The 18683-nt window shown below is 45.8% G+C and overlaps 1 protein-coding gene across 3 annotated transcripts in view; it reads left to right on the top strand.

The window, feature by feature from the left end:
- Positions 1-6156: 6156 nt before the first annotated feature.
- PIK3R1 (phosphoinositide-3-kinase regulatory subunit 1) overlaps positions 6157-18683 on the top strand; it is a 95397-nt gene continuing 82870 nt past the window's right edge. Inside the window, exons 1-2 of one of the 3 annotated variants that reach the window (XM_005221436.5) lie at positions 6157-6349; positions 17076-17787. In XM_005221436.5, coding sequence (XP_005221493.1) covers positions 17454-17787 — 334 coding nt within the window. In that variant the 5' untranslated portion in view covers positions 6157-6349; positions 17076-17453. 3 annotated transcript variants of the gene reach the window in all.

The following is an 18683-nucleotide window of genomic DNA, read 5'->3' as shown; positions in this document are numbered from 1 at the left end:
ATTTCAGAATTGCTTCCTTAGCTCAACCGACTCATGTTTATAGATCTAAAGAGGTTGCTTTTGTTGGAGAAAGGTGGCTCCAAACTTCGGAAAAGGGGACCCTCTGAAAAAGAAATCCGTATTAACAATGAACATATGAGCAACCAGCCAGAGAGGGAGAGTCTGTTGATGGTGATGGAGAAAATCTTATATATCACCCAAGTCTAAACAAGGTGACTACATTTTAGTCTCTAAAACTGGAAGGACTGGAATGTGACGTTAGCTCAGAAAGCTGAAAGCTAACTAAGTATACTGTAAGCTTTGTAAACGATTTTTAATCAAAATGACAAAGCTTCAAGGAGCCTACACAAAAGGGAATCAAAGAGTACAAGTGAAATAGTGCCAAGGGAAGGCGTGTGAGGTGGGATATATAAACACCACGGCTCACTGATGGGGGACGGGTGCTCCCCATCAGGTGCCTGGGACGCTTTGGTAAGGTTTTCCAAAGGCAGGATGAAACGTCCCTCCAGCTTCCCCACCCTGTGTAGTATGGATGTTTTCAGGGTTTACCCACGTTGTAGCCTGTGTCAGGACTTCATTCCCTTTTTTACGGCCAAATGATATTCCACTGCACATCAGTATACTTTGCTTAGCCTTTCATCTGTTCATGAACATTTGTGTAGTTTTCAGCTTTTGGTTATTACGAACAGCACTGTTATCAACGCTGCATGCAAGTTATCTATTTGAATCCCTTCTTATTGTGGTTTTTATTTGCTTTTCCCTAATAACTAAAGATGCTGAGCTTCTGCACTTTATTCTTGGGTAAAGTGTTCAAATCTTTTGTCCATTTTTAAAACTGTTTTGTTTACTTTAAAAAAAAACATGATTGTGTTGTGAGAGTTCCTGACCTATTCTAAACACAAGTCCTGTGTTGGATATATGGAGAAGGCAATGGCACCCCACTCCAGTACTCTTGCCTGGAAAATCCCATGGATGGACGAGCCTGGTAGGCTGCAGACCATGGGGTCGTGAAGAATCAGACACGACTGAGTGACTTCACTTTCACTTTTCCCTTTCATGCATTGGAGAAGGAAATGGCAACCCACTCCAGTGTTCTTGCCTGGAGAATCCCAGGGACGGGGGAGCCTGGTAGGTCGCTGTCTATGGTGTCGCACAGAGTCGGACACGACTGAAGCGATTTAGCAGCAGCGGCAGCAGTGTTGGATATATGTTTTGCAAATATTTTCTCCAAGATGTGGCTCTTTATTTTCATGAGTGGTTTTTGAGGAACAAATGTTTCTGATGAAATCCAATTTATTGATTTTCTTCTCTTGATAGTTCATGCTTTTTGTGTCCTAGTATTTAAGAACTCTTTCCTAAACCTATGTTCTCTTTTAGAAGTTTTATAGTTCAATTTTTAAGTGTAGATCTGTGATCCATTTTCAGTCAATACCCCATATTCACTGGGGTACTAACATCAAGGGTCATTTTTGCTTGCATGTAGCTTTCCAGTTGCTCCAGGCCTGGTGATGTTTCAGCACCACTCACTGACTAGTAGCATTAATGGTCCAGTTGCTCTGTCCTCAAATCTGGTTCTGACTTAGACCTTCAGAGGTTCTGTCTGAACAACCTTTGCATTCTATTGCTTTAACAGTAACACATATTAAGAATTTCCAGTTGTTTCATTTAAGCTTCCAGACCTTTCTCCATTACTGAGTGTCCACAGTGTACCAGGAAGTCTATTATTTGCTGGAGTTATACAAAAATACAAGTGGTTCTTGGCATTCAAGAAAATAGCTACAAAATCTCATTTGCATGTTTCATATTTTATCAACTCAAGTTAGATTATCGTATTAATTTTTTTAAAATCCAGCTTCTTATTACAGGGGATTTTGAGAGCAGATACAGAATAGAATTAACTGAAAACTATTACTAAGGTGGCTCATTTACTTCCATTGCATACTGGTTGATTTATTTAGTTTCCTTCCTAAAGTGTGAGGACTAAAGAGCTGAAAGAGACAAGAAATGCCCAGACCACAGATTATGACCAAAGAACTCTGAGTACAGGTGATGATGATCTGACATGTTCACTGAGGGTACAGTCAGGAAATTGCCTCTCCTTCTGATCCTTCAACATGGTTATCAGCATGTACAAGCTCAGAAACAGTAGAATGAGAATTCTCAATCTGTTGGCCTTCTGAATTCTCCCTTTGCTAGGAAGTACTATTTCAGCCAATAATTTTTTTATGCTCCTTGTAATATGTGTTTAACCTGGGTAGCTCACAAAGAGTGGAAAATTTTAAGCTAAATAATACAAAGATTGATTTTTCTCCCATTTTAGTTATCAGGGCAGGAGATAGGGAAAATAAAAATATTGGGCAAAATGTCAGAGTATTTTGCCCCAAGGTTGCTAGCACTGGTATCTCACCCGTTACCAATTCTCAGCCATTGAATTCCTGCAAATGTTTGGTGTTGTAGGGAACAGAAGATTCAAAATACATGAGCCTTGAGATTAACAGTTTGACCTCAAGTTCATTATCTTCTTGGGTGTTCTTTCTTTTTTTATTCTTTTTTTAGGCCCACTTAATTTTATGTCATAGATCATCATAAAACTATAAACTGGTGGTCATAACTCTTATGTGGCCTAAACCCAGGGTTCAAAAAATGTTGAATGAATTGCCAGCATTTAATAATTGGGAAATCGCCCATTAAAAAAAAAAAATCTGGATTTCCAACTTCTCTCTGAAAGGCCTGGCAAATCTGGGCTCACATTCCTGCATGGCCACAGTCAGCTAAACTCTAGTACCAGCTGCTTCTTTTAAGACCAGCCATTTAGGCTCCAGTCTCTCCCCAGTTGGCTTTCCTGTGGCACCTTTCCCACCTGGGTCCTTTAAGACAGTGGTTCTTGAACCTGGCTTCAAATACTGGAATCATATGAAGAACTTTAAAAGCTACTGATGACTCTGTTCCAACCCCCAAAGATTTTGATATAATCTGTTGTGTAATCCAGGCATTGGGATTTTTATAAGCTCCCCAGGCAATTCCAAAATTGAGGACTGGTCTAAAAGCATCTCAGAGTTTAACTTGCATACAAAACACCTGGGGACCTCATTAAAATGCAGATTGTGATTCAGCAGGTCTGGGATTCTGCAGATCTAGCAAGCTCCTACATAGTGCCCATGCTGCGGGCTTTAAGACAAAGGCTTGAAGATTTGTTCTTGTTTAATTTTGATTTTGACCCTGAATGACAGACTTAGGTTTCAAGTCTAATGGAAGTTTATTCTTTTTGTTTGAAGTTGTTTATTTATTTATTTCTGGCTCTTCTGGGTCTTTGCTGCTGCACGTGAGCTTTCTCTAGTTCAGCGAGTGGGGGCTACTCTCTAGCTGTGGTGCACGTGCTTCTCATTGCACTGGCTTCTCTTGTTGCTGAGTACAAGCTCAGTCGTTGGGAGGCCCAGGCTTACATGTGCAATCTTCCCGCACCAGGGATTGAATCAGCGCCCCCTGTTTCGGCAGGAAGACTCTCAACCACTGAACCACCAGGGAAGTCCTAACAGAAGCTTATTCTAGCACTCCTGTCATTGAAGTAGCTGGAGTGATGGTGACAAATGAGAATATCCTACTGGTCCTCTTTGAGGAGGGTACTTCTCAGCTTGCTGTGGCCTCTGAAAGCCTTTCAGTGATGGGGGTCCTTGAGCCCTGTAGGTCTGCCTTCTGAGCCACCTTCGCTCTCACCAACCATAATATCGTGTCACCACACGATAAATCCTCTCTCCCTTTGAGAACTGTACCTCCTTTGACGTTTTGAGCTCTTTGATGGTGGCACTGCTGCCAGCCACCAGTTCGGCTGTTATTGATTGAAAGGTAGTGTTTGCGCATTTATTTGAGCATTTTATTGCAGTGGTTTCCGTCTGTGTTTCCAGATGCCTTAGGCCTGGAGCAATGGTTCTCACACCCTAGCATGCCACTTGGAAGGCATATTAAAACAGATTCACAGGCTCTACCCCCAGTATGTCTATTTCTCTGAGAGGGAATTTGTATTTCCAACAATTCCCAAGAGGTAATGCCATGGCAGGTCCAAAGACCTAGAGATGCTCTTGGTCTCACCACATGACTTCTTATAACAGCTACATTTTGGGAGTCCAGATAAGATTAGATTAAAGCAAAGGTTATTTTTTAAAAATCTGAATATTGCTGTTCTGGTGACTTTCGCTTTTATTATTCAAGTTAGTAGAAAATGAATAAATATTTGAATATTAGTGAAATGGTGAAGAGATCAATTTAATAGAGATGAAACAAAGACTAAAATTATTCAATTTATGGAAAGAGAGACGTATTGTCCTTCCATGCAACACTCTATGGACTTATGCTTTGTGTTCAAATATGATAGAAAAAATACATATATACTGGAAATAAGTGGCTGAAGTCTATCTAGAAAAAGAAGCTTGATCAAGGATTTCATGCTATTTTTAGTTTAGGGAGAATAGACCACCACTAGAGCAGTATATAAGTGTCTTTCCAGGAACTCATTATGTAGGAAAGGAGACAGCTGTTAAGGTTTCTTCCGGCCCATGCCTAACGGAAACACAGCAAATGTCATAGCAGTTATATCTCAGTTTATTGGATTGGATAAAATTATTCTGTCACAGGGTGAGGCCCCTCCTTTCGTTTATAAAGCTCAATGTATGAGGTCCTTCATTTCACTGGATGCATGGGAATGATGTAGCTTGGTAAACTTCATATTTACTTTTAGATGAAGTGGATTCTTACACCAGTAGGTAGCGGTCTGCTTTTGTATCTCCACCTCAAGAAATACGTTGGAATAACAAAAATGCCAGGCCTGAAAACCCTAAAGTAGAACTAAGCTGTCCATCAGAATGTGAGTCACCTTTAGGGATGACTGTATTTCCCAAGGACAGTCAAATTTCAGGATATTCTTCCTCTACTTCCATTGTCCATTAAAAATAAAGAAAAGAAAAAAACAACGGAATTAAAAAATACCTGAAAAAAAAAAAAAACCCCACCAAATTCAAAGTTTGACAAAAGTAAGTTATTGGTTTAAAAAAAAAAAAAGTAATATTCTTGCAAGGAAATTGGGAACAGGGCTTTAGGGCAAGTCGACTGGGCGGGTGCAGGTCTCGAAACCGCAGAAAGAGGAATCTGGGAAGAGGTTTTTAAAAGGCGGACTATTACATGTTTTTATGGGCGAAAGAGGAACAGAGCGGGTGGTGGCATCCCATCATATCGTCAGAGGAAGGTTTGTATCAACAGCAGATTTTTCTTGAGCAACTAAAATAATGAGGACTAGCTGAAAAATGTGCATTAGAAAATTAAGAAATTTAAGGAATTCACAGTTCACGTGAGCTTTCTCCCACCGACCCCACGAGCAACTGCGGTCTGCCTGAGCGACCTACATTTGCTCCGTCATCTCAGGACTGAGAGGGATCAGTCAGCGTGCGCCCTCCTCATGAAACTCTGCCCTTCTGGCGGGCCCGCCTGGCTCCCGGGGGCGGCAGTGCCAGCCAGGGTCCTGGAGTTCCAGGCAGGCTGCGGACGCCCGTCCCTCCGGTTCACCCTTTCACCCCTCCTTCACCCCGAGGCGCCACGCGGGGTGGCGCGGTTTTTCCGCCCACCCCCGCGGCCGCACTGGCCAAGCCGAGAACTGCAGGGCCTCCGGCTTTGGCGAGCCTGGAATCCGAGTCCTCCCAGCCTCAACCCCTGCGCTGGGACGCTGGGGGCTCGAAAGAGGCTGGGGTGTGTTTCAAGACACCGCGATTAGAGACGCAGCTTCTAAGTCTGAACTCGTCCTCGGTCTCTCGCAGACCTGCCGCCTCCGGTCTCGAAGACGCCCGGCAGCCGGCTCAGCCCTAGGCGGGAAGCAACCTGGCCCGGCTGGCGGGCGAAAACCCAGAGCACTCGGCCGGGTAGCCCAGGGCATCCCCGCGGCTGGGGGCGGAAGGCGAACCGGGCCGCAGGAAGAGTCGGCAGGAACCGAGCTCCGCCCAGCTGGCCGCCGGGCTCGCAGGCCGCGCGGTGAATGGCAGCGGCGGAGGGCGCGGTGCCAGCGGAGAGGGGCGGAGCCGCGGGCGCTGGTTGGCGAGGGCTCGGGGGCGGGGCTCGCGGGGCGGGGCCGGAGGCGGGGCCGCTGCCCGGCGCTGGAGCTGCGGGCGCACGGAAAGGAGTCGCGAGCAGCTGGAGCGGAGTTGGAGGAAGCGGCGGCCACGGCTGGCAGCGGGTTGGAGACGGCGAGCTCGGGTCGGGAACGGCTGGCGGGTCTGAGCTGGGTCAGGGGCTCATCGGAGCCGTGCGCGCCAGAGGCTGCCGGTGCAGCCTGGGCCCAGCAGAGGAAGGAAGCCGGCCGGCGGGGGAGGTAGGCGGCGGCAGCCGGTCCGGGTGTGTGCTCGGGAGGGGGAGGCGGTGCGTGCGCGCGCGGCCACCGCCGCTCTCTTCCTGTCACCAGCAGCCGCTTCTCCTTCTGCAGAACCGAGCCGGGGGAAGCGAGCCGGCCCCCGTCCTCCCTGCCGCTGGCATCTGCCGCCCTCCGGGCAGCCGCGGGTTCCCTTCGCGGCCAGCGTCCCCGCGTGCTCCCGGTTCCCTCGCGGCTCCCGTTTCCCTGGTCCTCTTCCGAGCGGGGTGTGCGCGCCGCCGGGAGCATTCGTCCCCGGAGTTGCAGGCGAACTCGGGCTTCCGCCACCTATCCGTCACCGTACACTTTCCTGAGGGTTCCCCCAGTCGCCCGGCTGCAGTTTTCCGGAGCCCTTCAGCGGAGAAGAGCTCCCTGACCCCCGGCTTCGCGTAGCGGGCTGGATCTCTGCTTTCCCCCGCGCTCTCCGGCTGCAGCCGGGTCGCTGCCCGGGCACTTCCCCGGGGCGGGCGGGGGTCCCAGGAGCTCGCCCGCGGCCCCCGCCCTTCGAAGTTTGCCTCCCTCCTCTTCCGGGGTGGGGGAAGTGTGCCTCGGGGCGGCCGATCGCCGGGGCCCTAACTCGGCGTGTGGTGCCGGCCGGGCCTGTGGCAGGTTGTTGGAGGCAGATTTAATGGGGTCTTCGGATAGCCCGGAAATCTAGCTTTTTGTAACGTGGGGCTAGACTGGAGGGACCGGCCCCGCAATATGGAGCCGGCTAGAGGGAGCGAGAGAGCGTGCAAGCCCGAGCTGAAAGATCGTGCGGAATTGTCTGGAATCCACAGCTCTCACGCTCACTTCCCAAGGGCAGAAACTGCCCGGCAGATCACAAGACAAAGAGAACAGGAAAGCTCAGGCCAACCGCTCGAGTGCAGAAATGTACTTTGGTAACCAGATTCGATCGTGTAATGAAAGGGTGTGAGCGGAATGGCTGTTACATGTTGAATGCAGAATGTGTGTGAACTGGATTTGGGGAAATTCTGCTTCTCTCTGGACGTAGTTTAATATCAGAAAGCTCTCACGTTTACCGTTAATCTCTGGTGTAGCTGCAGCACTGCTGGTATATAAGTGTGAGTTTACTGGGTTGGGGGGTTTTATGACTTTCGAAGCGATAGGGGTTTTTCCGGCCTTTTTTTTACCCCTCTCCAGTTCTTTCCTCTTTGTCAGTCTGTGCGAAGTACGAATGGATAAAACAGTTCCGGGTTTTGAACGCAGCATTAGATTGTCATTTCTGTGTGATGGGGCTGAAGTTTTTAGTTGTTAGGCGGGACATTCACAATACAAGTTACCCAGGCATTATGGAAGTGGGGTTTTTTTTTTGCCTCCCCCACCTTTTTTTTTCCTCATTAGCTTGTGTTGCGTTTTGGCAACTTTAAAGGTGGTTAGGTGCTAGTTAGAAAAGGTCAGAATAGGTAGGTATCAGCTAGAAAAGGCCAGAGTAGGAAGACAGGTTTATCAGTCATCATCAGGAATTTGGTGACTTCTGCACAGAAGGCCACAAACATTGAAATCGTTGAAACACACAAATCATTGAAAGAGAGGGAAAAAAATCACTCCTAGCCATAATTTCTTGATAGAGTACACTGTCTTGAAATAGTTTTTTAAAAGCAGTAGATGATAGTTTTCTAAGGAACAAGAGTTACTTAAGCTTTGGGAAGCAAGTGTTTTGGTCATTCCAGAGAAAATACCCAGAGTGATTTTTTTTTTTTTTTTGAGGGATCCCTCTTCAATTTGGAAAGATATGTTTGGTTGAGGATCAGGTTTAAACTGGAAAGGCCTGTGGAGGAGGGTCTCTGCCTTGCAGAAATGCTAGGTTATGTCAACTACTGGCCTCTTTAGCTTTTATATGCCAGTTGCAACTAGAGAGTTGTACTTTTTTTCCATAGAAGTATATAAATTTTTGTGATGGGAAGAAAGTTTTGTATATCTGATACTGGCTTGTAAAGTGTGTTAGGATGTAGCTTTTTAACTTTCATCTTGATCTGGGACCTGTTCTTGTCAGTTGCATAATAGATATTTGCATTGTACACATTACTATCTGCTGTTTTATCTGCTTTTGTAAAATGATGATATCGCTGTGTCTTTTCACCTCTGATGCTGAGAGCTGATGTGAAAAAAGCATTTCATTTTCCATTGATTAATGGTATTGTCTTTCTCTACCTGTGTCTTTAAATTGATTAAGAACGGTAAACCCCTGAAGTATTAAGTTGATTTGGGAAACAGAAGTGGTACAGTAAGTCATAGGTGATATGTATGTTGCTTATTGACAGTGGTGGTGGTAGTGCAAATTTATCTGCTGGAAATGTCAAGTGCACCTTGGTTGGTTATAGAGGGTTTTGTATTTTCATGCAAGCCTGCTCCACTTATTCAAATTTTGTGTTGTTTAAAGTTTTGCTCATATCTTTAAGTAAAATTTCATGAATGCCCGGTAATTCTTAGGCTACTATGTTGGTCAAAATCTTTCTTTCTTAGGTATTTTAAGGGATTATTCTAAAAAGACATCTAATCTGAAAGATTGTCCACTTGCTCATTAAAACAGGAACAATTCTAGTTGAGCTCGCATTGTGTTTGCATTTTGTCATATGCAAAATCAATTTTCGTGAATAAAGAGATGGTCAATGAGCAGATTTTAAAAAAAAAGATTTCGTGGTCAGGTAGAATATTGAAAGCTAAGATCATGTTTGCATTTGGTGTTTTGCTTTTAATTCTCCCACAACTGAGGCATACACAATGCAGAAGAAAAGGGGAAGTGCCTTTTTTTAGTATATTATACATTTAGATGGGCTCCGCACAGCTCTTCTGTATTTTGGAGGACGCAGGAATTTGCCAGTGAAGGCAAGAGAATAGAGTGTCCTAGTGAAGCCCTCAGAAGCCCTTACTTATCAATGGAAGGAAGGGGTTATCACCTTAGAAGGCAAGGCATAATATCAATTATATGACGGCTTTTAATAAAAAACTTAGCCTGTAATTCATTTTTGAAATATTCATCCTATCCCTTTTTCTACCCGCCCCTCTGTATCCCGGTCTCCTCTACCTACACCCTAATGTGATTACCTGCCATGATTCTACCAACGCTCTTATTGGAATTACTTGCTTAAGAAAGTGGCAATTAAAGGCCATTTCACATACATGATGCCAAAGCAGCTGAAAACAGACTGTAATTACTGCTAACCATGTCTGTTTGGGTGATGTTAGGGTTTTTGTGTATATTTGAAAGGATAGAGTGAGTGTAGTATACCTTTTGCTTAAAAAAAAAATCCTAGTATAAAAACATCTTGGAGATTTTATATCCTCCCAGCATTGTTTTCCTTGAAGTATATCTATACATACATGCTCCCCACCCCCACTGCCCCCCACCCCCTGCACCTGTAGTCAAAATGGTGTTCATGTTAATAATCACCCCAAAGAGTATTGCAGTCATAGGAGTCTGGCAGAAGGGAGGAGAGAGTGAAGAAAGGGAGGTGCCAGGCTGTACCCCTCTCCGTCACTGGACTTCAGTGGTCCAGCCCTGGACTCAGCCTTAGGAGCTAGGGCTGCAATAGGAGCAGCCACTGCTTTCGGTCCCTGGAGAATGGTGTGAGTGGGATCACCTGTTTTCCTTTGAAGGCAGCTAGGAAGCAGCCACCGCAGCTTCCTGGAGAGTTTTGTCCCCTAACTCCACCCCCTGCCTCTTACCACCCTCTCACACAGCCCTGGCCCCTCCCAGGTCTCCTCAGCCCTGACCTCTATAGAGCCACCCTCTGCCCCAGGACTAGATGGACAAAGTCCACAAGCAACCCTTATCTGTCTATCTATTTACTCTGAAAAGGAGTTAAAGAAACAGAGTTTTATTTTGGCTAGCTTCAGGAATCTTTCTGTACAGTTTGCAGAGTTTAGAAGCAGTGCCAAAGAAAAATTCTTGGCAAATGTTTCCAGTTTTAAATAGGAATTGTATAAGTGGCAATCAATGTTAATAATAATGATGGGATATACAGTACTGCTGCTACAGCTGTGATTTACTGGCTGTCTGACCTGAGGCACATTATTTAACTTCTCTGTGCTGATTCTCCTCTCTGTAAAATGGAGATGATAAACTGTACCCAGAATGCAAGGATTAAATGAGTTGATATATACAAAACTAGAAGGACAGTGCCTGGCCCCTAGTAAGCACTGTGTCGGTATTAATTATATTAAGCTCCGATTATCAAGACCAGAACTCAGCCTCTGTATAAATAATTTCCTTTCATCTTCATAATAAACAGTGGCACAGAGAGGTTTAAGAGGCTTGGTCAAGTTGGAAAATCTAGGCCCCAATGGGGACAAGCATCTTTGAGTGTGAAGTCCAGTGCTTATACTCGCCTGCTTGCTGAGAATTTTCCACAGTAACATCCTATTTTTGCAAGAGGAGAGACGCTAGAGTGTCTTCTTCCGCCCTGCCATTCCAGGGCGACTTCCTCTCAGGGCTTCCTTGCCCCTGGGTGATGCAGAGAACTGGAATGGTCCACCCCAGGGCCTTTTCTGGGTTATAGGATGTGTTTCTCAGGCTCTGGAAGCCACAGCCTCCCCGTGATGATCACTGAGCCTGAGAAATACGTCCAGCTGGGGCTGTGTTTCTGCACCTCGGGCAGTGCTGGCGCCATCCCATCGCTCTGCTTTCTGGAGAGCCCCATGTTCTTGTTGTTTGACCAAGGCTTGTCCTGTCCCCACATACCCAGCCCCCAGAGGGCCTGCGGGCAGGAGGCGTGGCTCAGATGCCCAGCTCCCCCAGAGCATGGCAGCCTGGCGCTCATTCTGGTTGGTTTGAAAAATGAATGGGGATACTTGAGGACGCTGGTTTGGGGCTTCATCCCAGCCCCTCATTTTATTTTAATTGAGATGAAATTCTCACCCCATAAAATTTTACCCTGAGCCCAGCACTTTAGGTTGAAATTCATTATGTTTAATAGGAAAATTTGATTTTCATGATTTCCAGGACACCATATTTGAAAGGGGAAAAGATTTTTTGATGATGATTAGATGATGAATTGTGTTTTCTGTTTTTTAAAAAAGCGATGTGAGTTTAGGTAGGGAGCTTGCCCTACTGAAGATAAAAGGATGAATTGTAGGGCTGGGGCCCAGGCACTGATCCGTAGCTTTGCAGCCGGATTGAAGGTCTGTCTTGTGCTGAGAACCAGGGCCAAACAGCTGATTTCATGGCAAGGTAGAATCACACGATCAGGATATATTCTTGGTTTATTTTAAGTGATTTGAAAATATTCTTTATTCCTGCCTCCCCACCAAGATTGCTAAACCTCTGTCCTTTGTAAATGGGAATGAGTAAGTCAACAAAGTCAGAGGACTTTTCAAAGAGTTGTGTTTGGTTCTTTGCCCAAATGCCTGCGGGTTAGAGGGTTAAATTGAAAATTTACTTTCAAGCAGTTGGACATTGAGAAGTCATGGATAGCTTCTTGTGGGGCGTCAGAAACAACTTTATTCTGAGGAACAGAATGATAATTGGTCAGTATTTTAGCAGAGAGAAAATCTGCCTTCATTGCAGGCAGTCTGTAAAAGGCTTGAAAGATAGGAGCAACATAATTCCCGTGAAGGAACTTTCGAACTGTTTCATATGATTTTCTAATAAGAGGAAGTTAATTTGTTATTTGTTCCTAGGTTTTCTTTATAGCTTTTGTTACAGTAACTCAGGCTATGCACTGGCTTAGAGCCTAGGTCATAAAACTGCCTCAGGTATTTGAAAACATTAATTACTAATGGTGGATACTGTTGTTTAGTCGTTAAGTCGTGTCTGACTCTTTTTGCGACCCCGTGGACTGTAGCCTGTCAGGCTTCTCTGTCCATGGAATTTACCAGGCAAGAATACTGGAGTCAGTTGCCCTTTCCTTCTCTAGGGGATCTTCCCAACTCAGGGATCGAACCTGCATCTCCTGCATTGCAGATGGATTCTTTACCATCTGAGCTGCAAGGGAAGCCCCGTGGTGGATATTATCTGCATATAAAAACCTAAACTATGGAAATAATTCCATTGGAACTGAGTGGAAATAGTTCAATGGACAGGTGCATGTAGCCAAAGGGTTAGAGGTACAAGCTGGTGAATCTGGGGAACATATAGTTTGGGCTCCACACTGACCGCAGGCGAGTAACCTAGGCACTACCAGTGTCCGAGGTTGCAGAGATTGCTGCTGTGCTGGGGCAAACCTGAAGGTGAGAGAAAGAGAACTTGCCAGTCCTCTAGACACGGTCTCCCCAGTGCCTGTGAATGATGATTTACATCTCTCTCCCCCACCACCCAGCAGGGACTGAGTTGTCAGAAGTTGTGCAGTGAGAGGACTGGGGTAGCAGCAAGAGGCGTTTAGGTGACAGAAGCTGAAGCTTGTAGAGCAGAAATGGACAGGATTCCAGAAGAGGGCAGCCTTCTAGAAGTTAGATGCCCAGTATTTGATTCACCCCATTATGGACTTGTTTGGCAAGGATGCATCTCAGTGAAGTCTCTTTGGAAGAAAATCTGCATGGTCCAGGATGCTGAGTCTTGGACTTGAGGGCACTCCTGCTGAGTTAGAAAGGCTTCTCTTTGTGCAGGTGTTTTTTTGTGAAAGAGCCACAGATACTGCCAGTAAGGCCACTATCACAGAGAGTAAAAAGCAGACCATCAGGATGAGTTTGAGAGGTCTGAGTACGCAGGCAAGGAATCTACATGGGTGACCTTATTGACGTATCTGGCCATCCATGGGCATCCAGGGAAACTGAGTTTGAGCAGCAGGTTTTAGAATGTTATAAGTGATGACTCTGAAGCCAGACTGCCTGGATCTGAACTCTAGTTTTACCTGTCACTTGCTGAGCATTGTCATGGCCAAGATATCACAGCCAAGACACAAACTCTCTGCACCTCATTTCTTCTTGCGTAAAGTGAGAATGTTGGTAGTACCCACCTCATAGTCACTGACCCGTGTCAATACATTTATAGCTCACAATAAATATTTGATGGTGATGGTTGAATGGGTTAATACATCTATAGCTCCCAGTATTAGATGATGACCATGATGACTATGACATCATTAAAATGGGCATGGCCATCAGGAGAAAGTGTAAGGTGTGCAGCAGAGAAGCCACGTGCTTCCTCCCTCTAGCCAAGGCCTCTCTGTGCCTCTCCATAGGATGCCCTTCACCTGCCCCCCAGATGGCTAGGCAGCTCTCCCTCTTAACTGCTCTCCACTCACTTAATTGCCACTGAATCATGGCTGACCTTGGATTGTTTTGATTGGTCTTTCTGGCCTTGATGGTGGAGTCCCAGAAGATAAGAGTAGTGTGTGTTGCTTGCAGCGCTAGAGTCATAGAAGATCTGGGGATGTTTTTTTTTTTTCCCCCCGATGGAGGGCCCAGAATTCTGCACAAGATTCTTACACACAAAGTAAGGTGGTTCTTACAAATGGTGAGGAAGGGGGGCTTTGTAGAGACAAGTCTCTGGCATCTAAGGCGAGGATTGTTATTGCTGCTCTAGAGTCTAGCAGTTGCTAGAGTCTTAGGGTTCCTCAGGGTTCTTTATCTCTTTGCAGGGATTTAGCTTCAGGCCGGTGTTAACATAGTTTTTAGGTTTATAAAACCTTGAGCAGACCTAGGGCTTTTCGTACTACAGTGTCCCTGGTGCAGGACATGCATAGCTGCAGAGAGATGTCATGAGCAAGGCTTGGCGATTTGCTGAGACTTTTTAGAGGGGAGAGGAGGAATTGCAGGGGACAGGGAAGAAGGGAGAGAGGGATCATTATACTGCTCATTCTGTTAAGAATCTCACCAAACTGGCCTTCTGGGTTGTTGAAACAGGAAGCCATAGGCAGCATCTGGCGGAAAGATCTACCCAGCCTACTAGTTGAGGATTTTCCTCCCCCCCCCCCCCCCGCCCCCCAAAAGATATAAACTGCCAGGAAAAGCTAACAAAAATTTCAAGGCAAATTTGAAGGAATTAAATTATTCTTAGGCATATTGCCTGGTTTCCAGGCATTTAGGGATATGTAAATTTCCATGTTCTTTAGAGTTCTGTGTCTCATTTGTAACAGAGTACATTAGTACTAAAAATGGGATTTGCTAGTTCTACATTTTCGTGTGAATTTATGCAGTGAATATTTAATTTGATTCTGGATCTGGCAAAAGGAGAGGCTGTCTTCAAACATAACATAGTTTATTTTTCTCATATGCTCTGCTGGCTGCTTTAATTTTTTTTTCCTCTGCCGACTGAAATGCAAAGTAGAATACTACCCCAAATTAATATTCTTGCTACACAAAGATCTCTAGTGTTTGTTTTTGCTTCTTTTAATATGTAACTCTCCTAAGAGCGTTATTGTATTACAGCTAAGAGGCTTTAGCCATGTAAAGTTGAATGCTTTACACTTCTGAATGCCAGTATAACAATTAATCTGTGATTAGGTTTTGCTTCTTAAGATGCCTGCACCGCAGAGTGCCTATAATGTTAAACTTCTAAGGGGTTCCACTCTTGAAAACTTACAAAAGCTCTCTTTGACATAGCACACCGACATTGTGAGGCTATTGTTTTTATTGCTTTATTGTTCAGCCAGCTTAACTGAAACCTTGAGTTTGCTTTTCCTCTTTATGACCAAGATAACCTGGAGAAATGAACGTGGGGCGCATAGTGCGTCCAAGTGCGCGCTGTTCTGTGTTGTTCTAGCGGCAATCCAAGCTGCTTACCGCCTATCTTAAGAGAGTCTCTTGACTCTCCAAGCCCTCTGCCTCCACTAGTTAAAAAAAGAACCTTGCATTTCCTCCTCCACTGAACTGTCTTCATAGAGTGATCTGCAGCAGCTATCTGCTTTCTCTTTATTCCTTAACTCCTTAAAGGCGTGCCGCAAAGTCCACGGGGTCGCAGAGTTGGACACGATTTAGCAACTGAGCAACAACAGATCCTCTATACCATTAGACTAGAGTGGCTTGCTCTGCTCTTCTACTGTGCGTCCACGATGGACGCAGCCCTGGGGTGACCTAGCCCTGCCTATTTTACACTCCCAGAGGCCTCTGCAGGATTTCATCTTAGAGATCACCCTTTTCTACCTGAACCCTCTTACCCCGTATTTCCAGGGCATGGCATTGTCTTCAGACCTTGACTTTCCCATTTCAGCAGCATTCAGTGAGCCTCAATGTTTTGTCCTTGGATTTTTTTTTTTTTGACTTTTAATTTCTTTTTTTCCCTGAGTTCCTTTATTCCATTGAGTTTGCCCATGTCTTATTTGCAGCTGATAACCAAACTTCAGGTGTGTTCCCTGTCCTGAATCACAGACCAGGTTTTCAGCTACTCACACGTGGGTTTGCTTGCATCACTGCTAGCCCACCAAGGCCTCCTGGCTTCCCTTTACCTGATACTGGTATCTACGGTCTTCTCATGAACTCAGGGTCAGGCATCCTTTTTGCTCTCTTTCTCTGTTTAAAAAAAAATCATTTTTATTGCTTTTTAATATCAAACAGTAATAACCTTTGGGATAAAGGAGAAAGTGGGAAGGAGAGAGCGTTTTTCCTTTTTATTTTGTACTTTTCTGTACAGTTTATACTTTCTACTTTGCTTTTTTTTGCTTGGAAGGCACCAGCAAAATGACCTAAGTTCTGGTATTATATACTGAATTTTTGTGTCTTTTTTATTTCTTTGCATTACCACATAGTAACATGTTGCTAAACAGACACACAAGTAAATATTTCTCGATTATCTGATGTCATGTATAAATGAGTTCTAAAATAGTGGATGGAGTAGCTGATCTCTAGGCCCCAGTAGTCGGACAGCGCCTTGAACCTTCACTCAGCTCTCGAGGCTGGGAAGAGCCCTTCCTCTTGGCTTCTCTGCAGTCCTGTTCCTCATCTTGCTGTGGTCTCTCTGTCTCCCACACTGGGATGCAGTATCCTAGGCCCGTGTGCTTCTCTCTCTCCATCCATTTTTCAGCACTGCCGTGCCCCCCCACCCCGCCACACCTCTTTGTCCCTTTTCAGTTCCCGCCTTTCCACGCCTTCTCCTGCCACTTTGGTTCATGCCCTCATGCCCACTTGCCCAGATGGCTGCAAAATGCCTTGCCTGGCTCTCCTCTTCTGTTTCTATGACAGCGCCTCTCATGCATCAGGATTAGATAGAAATTCTTCACATGTAACCCTGGTCCTGCCCGTCCCCTTTCTCCAAGCCTTTTTCTGGCTCATTGCAGATAGCATTACTCATGAACCCGCCACGAGCATGTGTGGTGTCATACAATCCCTGCTTATCTTTCTAACTCGGATCTGACGCCTCCTCTTTGGCTTCACACATACTGGACTGCCTGTTCTGGCTCTTCCCAGAATGTGACACATGCCTCCTCAGAGCTTCACCTAAGTTCATGCTGCATGTTCTTTCTGTCTTCAGATGCCTGCAGTGAGATGTGGGCTCTCCCCTGCTGGAACTCCCTAGCGTTCAGTCTCTGCTCTCTTAGGACATGTACCTCATGTCACGCTTCCTTGTGTCCCTTCTTGTCTCAGAGATGTTGCCACGTGCCAGCACCCCTCTCAGCCTGCCGAGCATTCTTAGAAAGCAGGGACTGCCTGCCTCCCTCATCTTTGTTGTGTATACCGCGTGAAGCCCAAGTACGCCGGCCCATGTCCGTCTGCCAGATTGGTTAAGTACTTGTTGAATGGCAGTCCAAGTCCAGGCTCATGCAGATGGCCCAAGTGTGCTGCTCATTCATAAGTCTTGCTTTCCCTTTGCTAGGTGCAGCTCACATGTGGCGTGCCACAGTCAATGACAGATGGGCAGTGTGACAAGAGTGTCAGAAAGGATCGGGCCTCGCCGGGGGACTCAGCCTGGAGTCGGCTTGTCGACGAGTCGCTGAAGAGGAAGCTGGTGGGGGGACCGTGGCCACAGAGGAGGAGAGCCTTGACTTCAGTCACACCCTTCATGGAGGACAGATGGACGGCCGGATGGCCAATCACCTCTCCTCCTAAACCTTTGGAGATTGATGCTTTGTCTCCTGCTGGAGGTGTATCAGGAGCCTTCGCACACACTCTGAATTCACTTCCCGGAGAAACGTCAGGGTAGACTGCAGTGTGCAGCCAGCCTCAGCCGTCGCATGGTCTCAGGTCTGCAGCCATGAGTGCCGAGGGGTACCAGTACCGGGCGCTGTACGACTATAAGAAGGAGCGGGAAGAGGACATTGACTTGCACCTGGGGGACATATTGACTGTGAACAAAGGGTCCTTAGTCGCTCTTGGATTCAGTGATGGACAGGAAGCCAAGCCTGAAGAAATTGGCTGGTTAAATGGCTATAACGAGACGACAGGGGAGAGGGGAGACTTTCCGGGAACTTACGTAGAATATATTGGAAGGAAAAAGATCTCGCCTCCCACACCAAAGCCCCGGCCACCTCGACCCCTTCCTGTTGCCCCAGGTCCTTCAAAAACTGAAGCAGACAGTGAGCAACAAGGTCAGTATTGATGAGTGATTGCTTCATGACTCCTTTTTTTTTTTTTAAAGGAAAAGTCTCAGATTGGTTGGGCTGGGCTAAAATGCTCTGGGCAGAAATTGTTTTAGCAGCTTTACTTGAATTTACATGCGGTGCATAAAAGTTGATTAGTTATTACATGGCTAGAAATTTGTGTTTGTGGGGTGGAGAGTTGTTATAAAAATAGGACATGATATATGAGAACCTGTTTAGTGAATGTCTCTGAACATGATTATTAGAGTCACCGTGGAATCAAACACCTATTGCATTCTTATTCGTGTAATTGGTAATGTATATCCAAATAATCATTAGGGGAAAGTAGAGGGTAAGGTTAATGTAAGTATATTTCTTCATGGAAAATGGAGAGAGTAATAAAATGACCACAGAACTCGGCAGAGAGGAAACCAGTGTTTTTATAACCTGATGTCTGCCTCTTGGTTTCTTCTCCAGGAGTACTGGCTGAAGCCGAAACTCAATCCTGTAGTTAGTATAGATGCATAGGGAACCTCTTGCTGCCCGGGTCATGTCGTCTGTTCATGAGAAAAAAAGAAGCCACTGAATGTTTTTCTCAAATGGAAACCACCTTGATCCAAACCCACTCGTGGTTTTTTTTTTTTTCTTCATATATACGTAATTTCATTTATTGATTTTTGGCTGTACTGGGTCTTCATTTTCTCTAGTTGTGGCCAAAGAGGGCTACTCCCTAGTTGCAGTGCTTGGGCTTCTCGTTGTGGTAGCTTCTCATGTTGCAGAGCACGGGCTCTAGGGCACTTGGGCTTTAATAATTGTGGTTCCCCAGGCTCTAGACTGCGGCCTTGCTAGTTGAGGCACATGGACTTAGTTGCTCCGAGGCGTGTGGGATCTTCCCAAATCAGGGA

Source organism: Bos taurus, chromosome 20 (assembly GCF_002263795.3).
Source record: "Bos taurus isolate L1 Dominette 01449 registration number 42190680 breed Hereford chromosome 20, ARS-UCD2.0, whole genome shotgun sequence".
Taxonomy (NCBI): domain Eukaryota; kingdom Metazoa; phylum Chordata; class Mammalia; order Artiodactyla; family Bovidae; genus Bos; species Bos taurus.
Note: the sequence above shows the minus strand (reverse complement) of the source record. Positions and strands in the feature narration are given on the sequence as shown.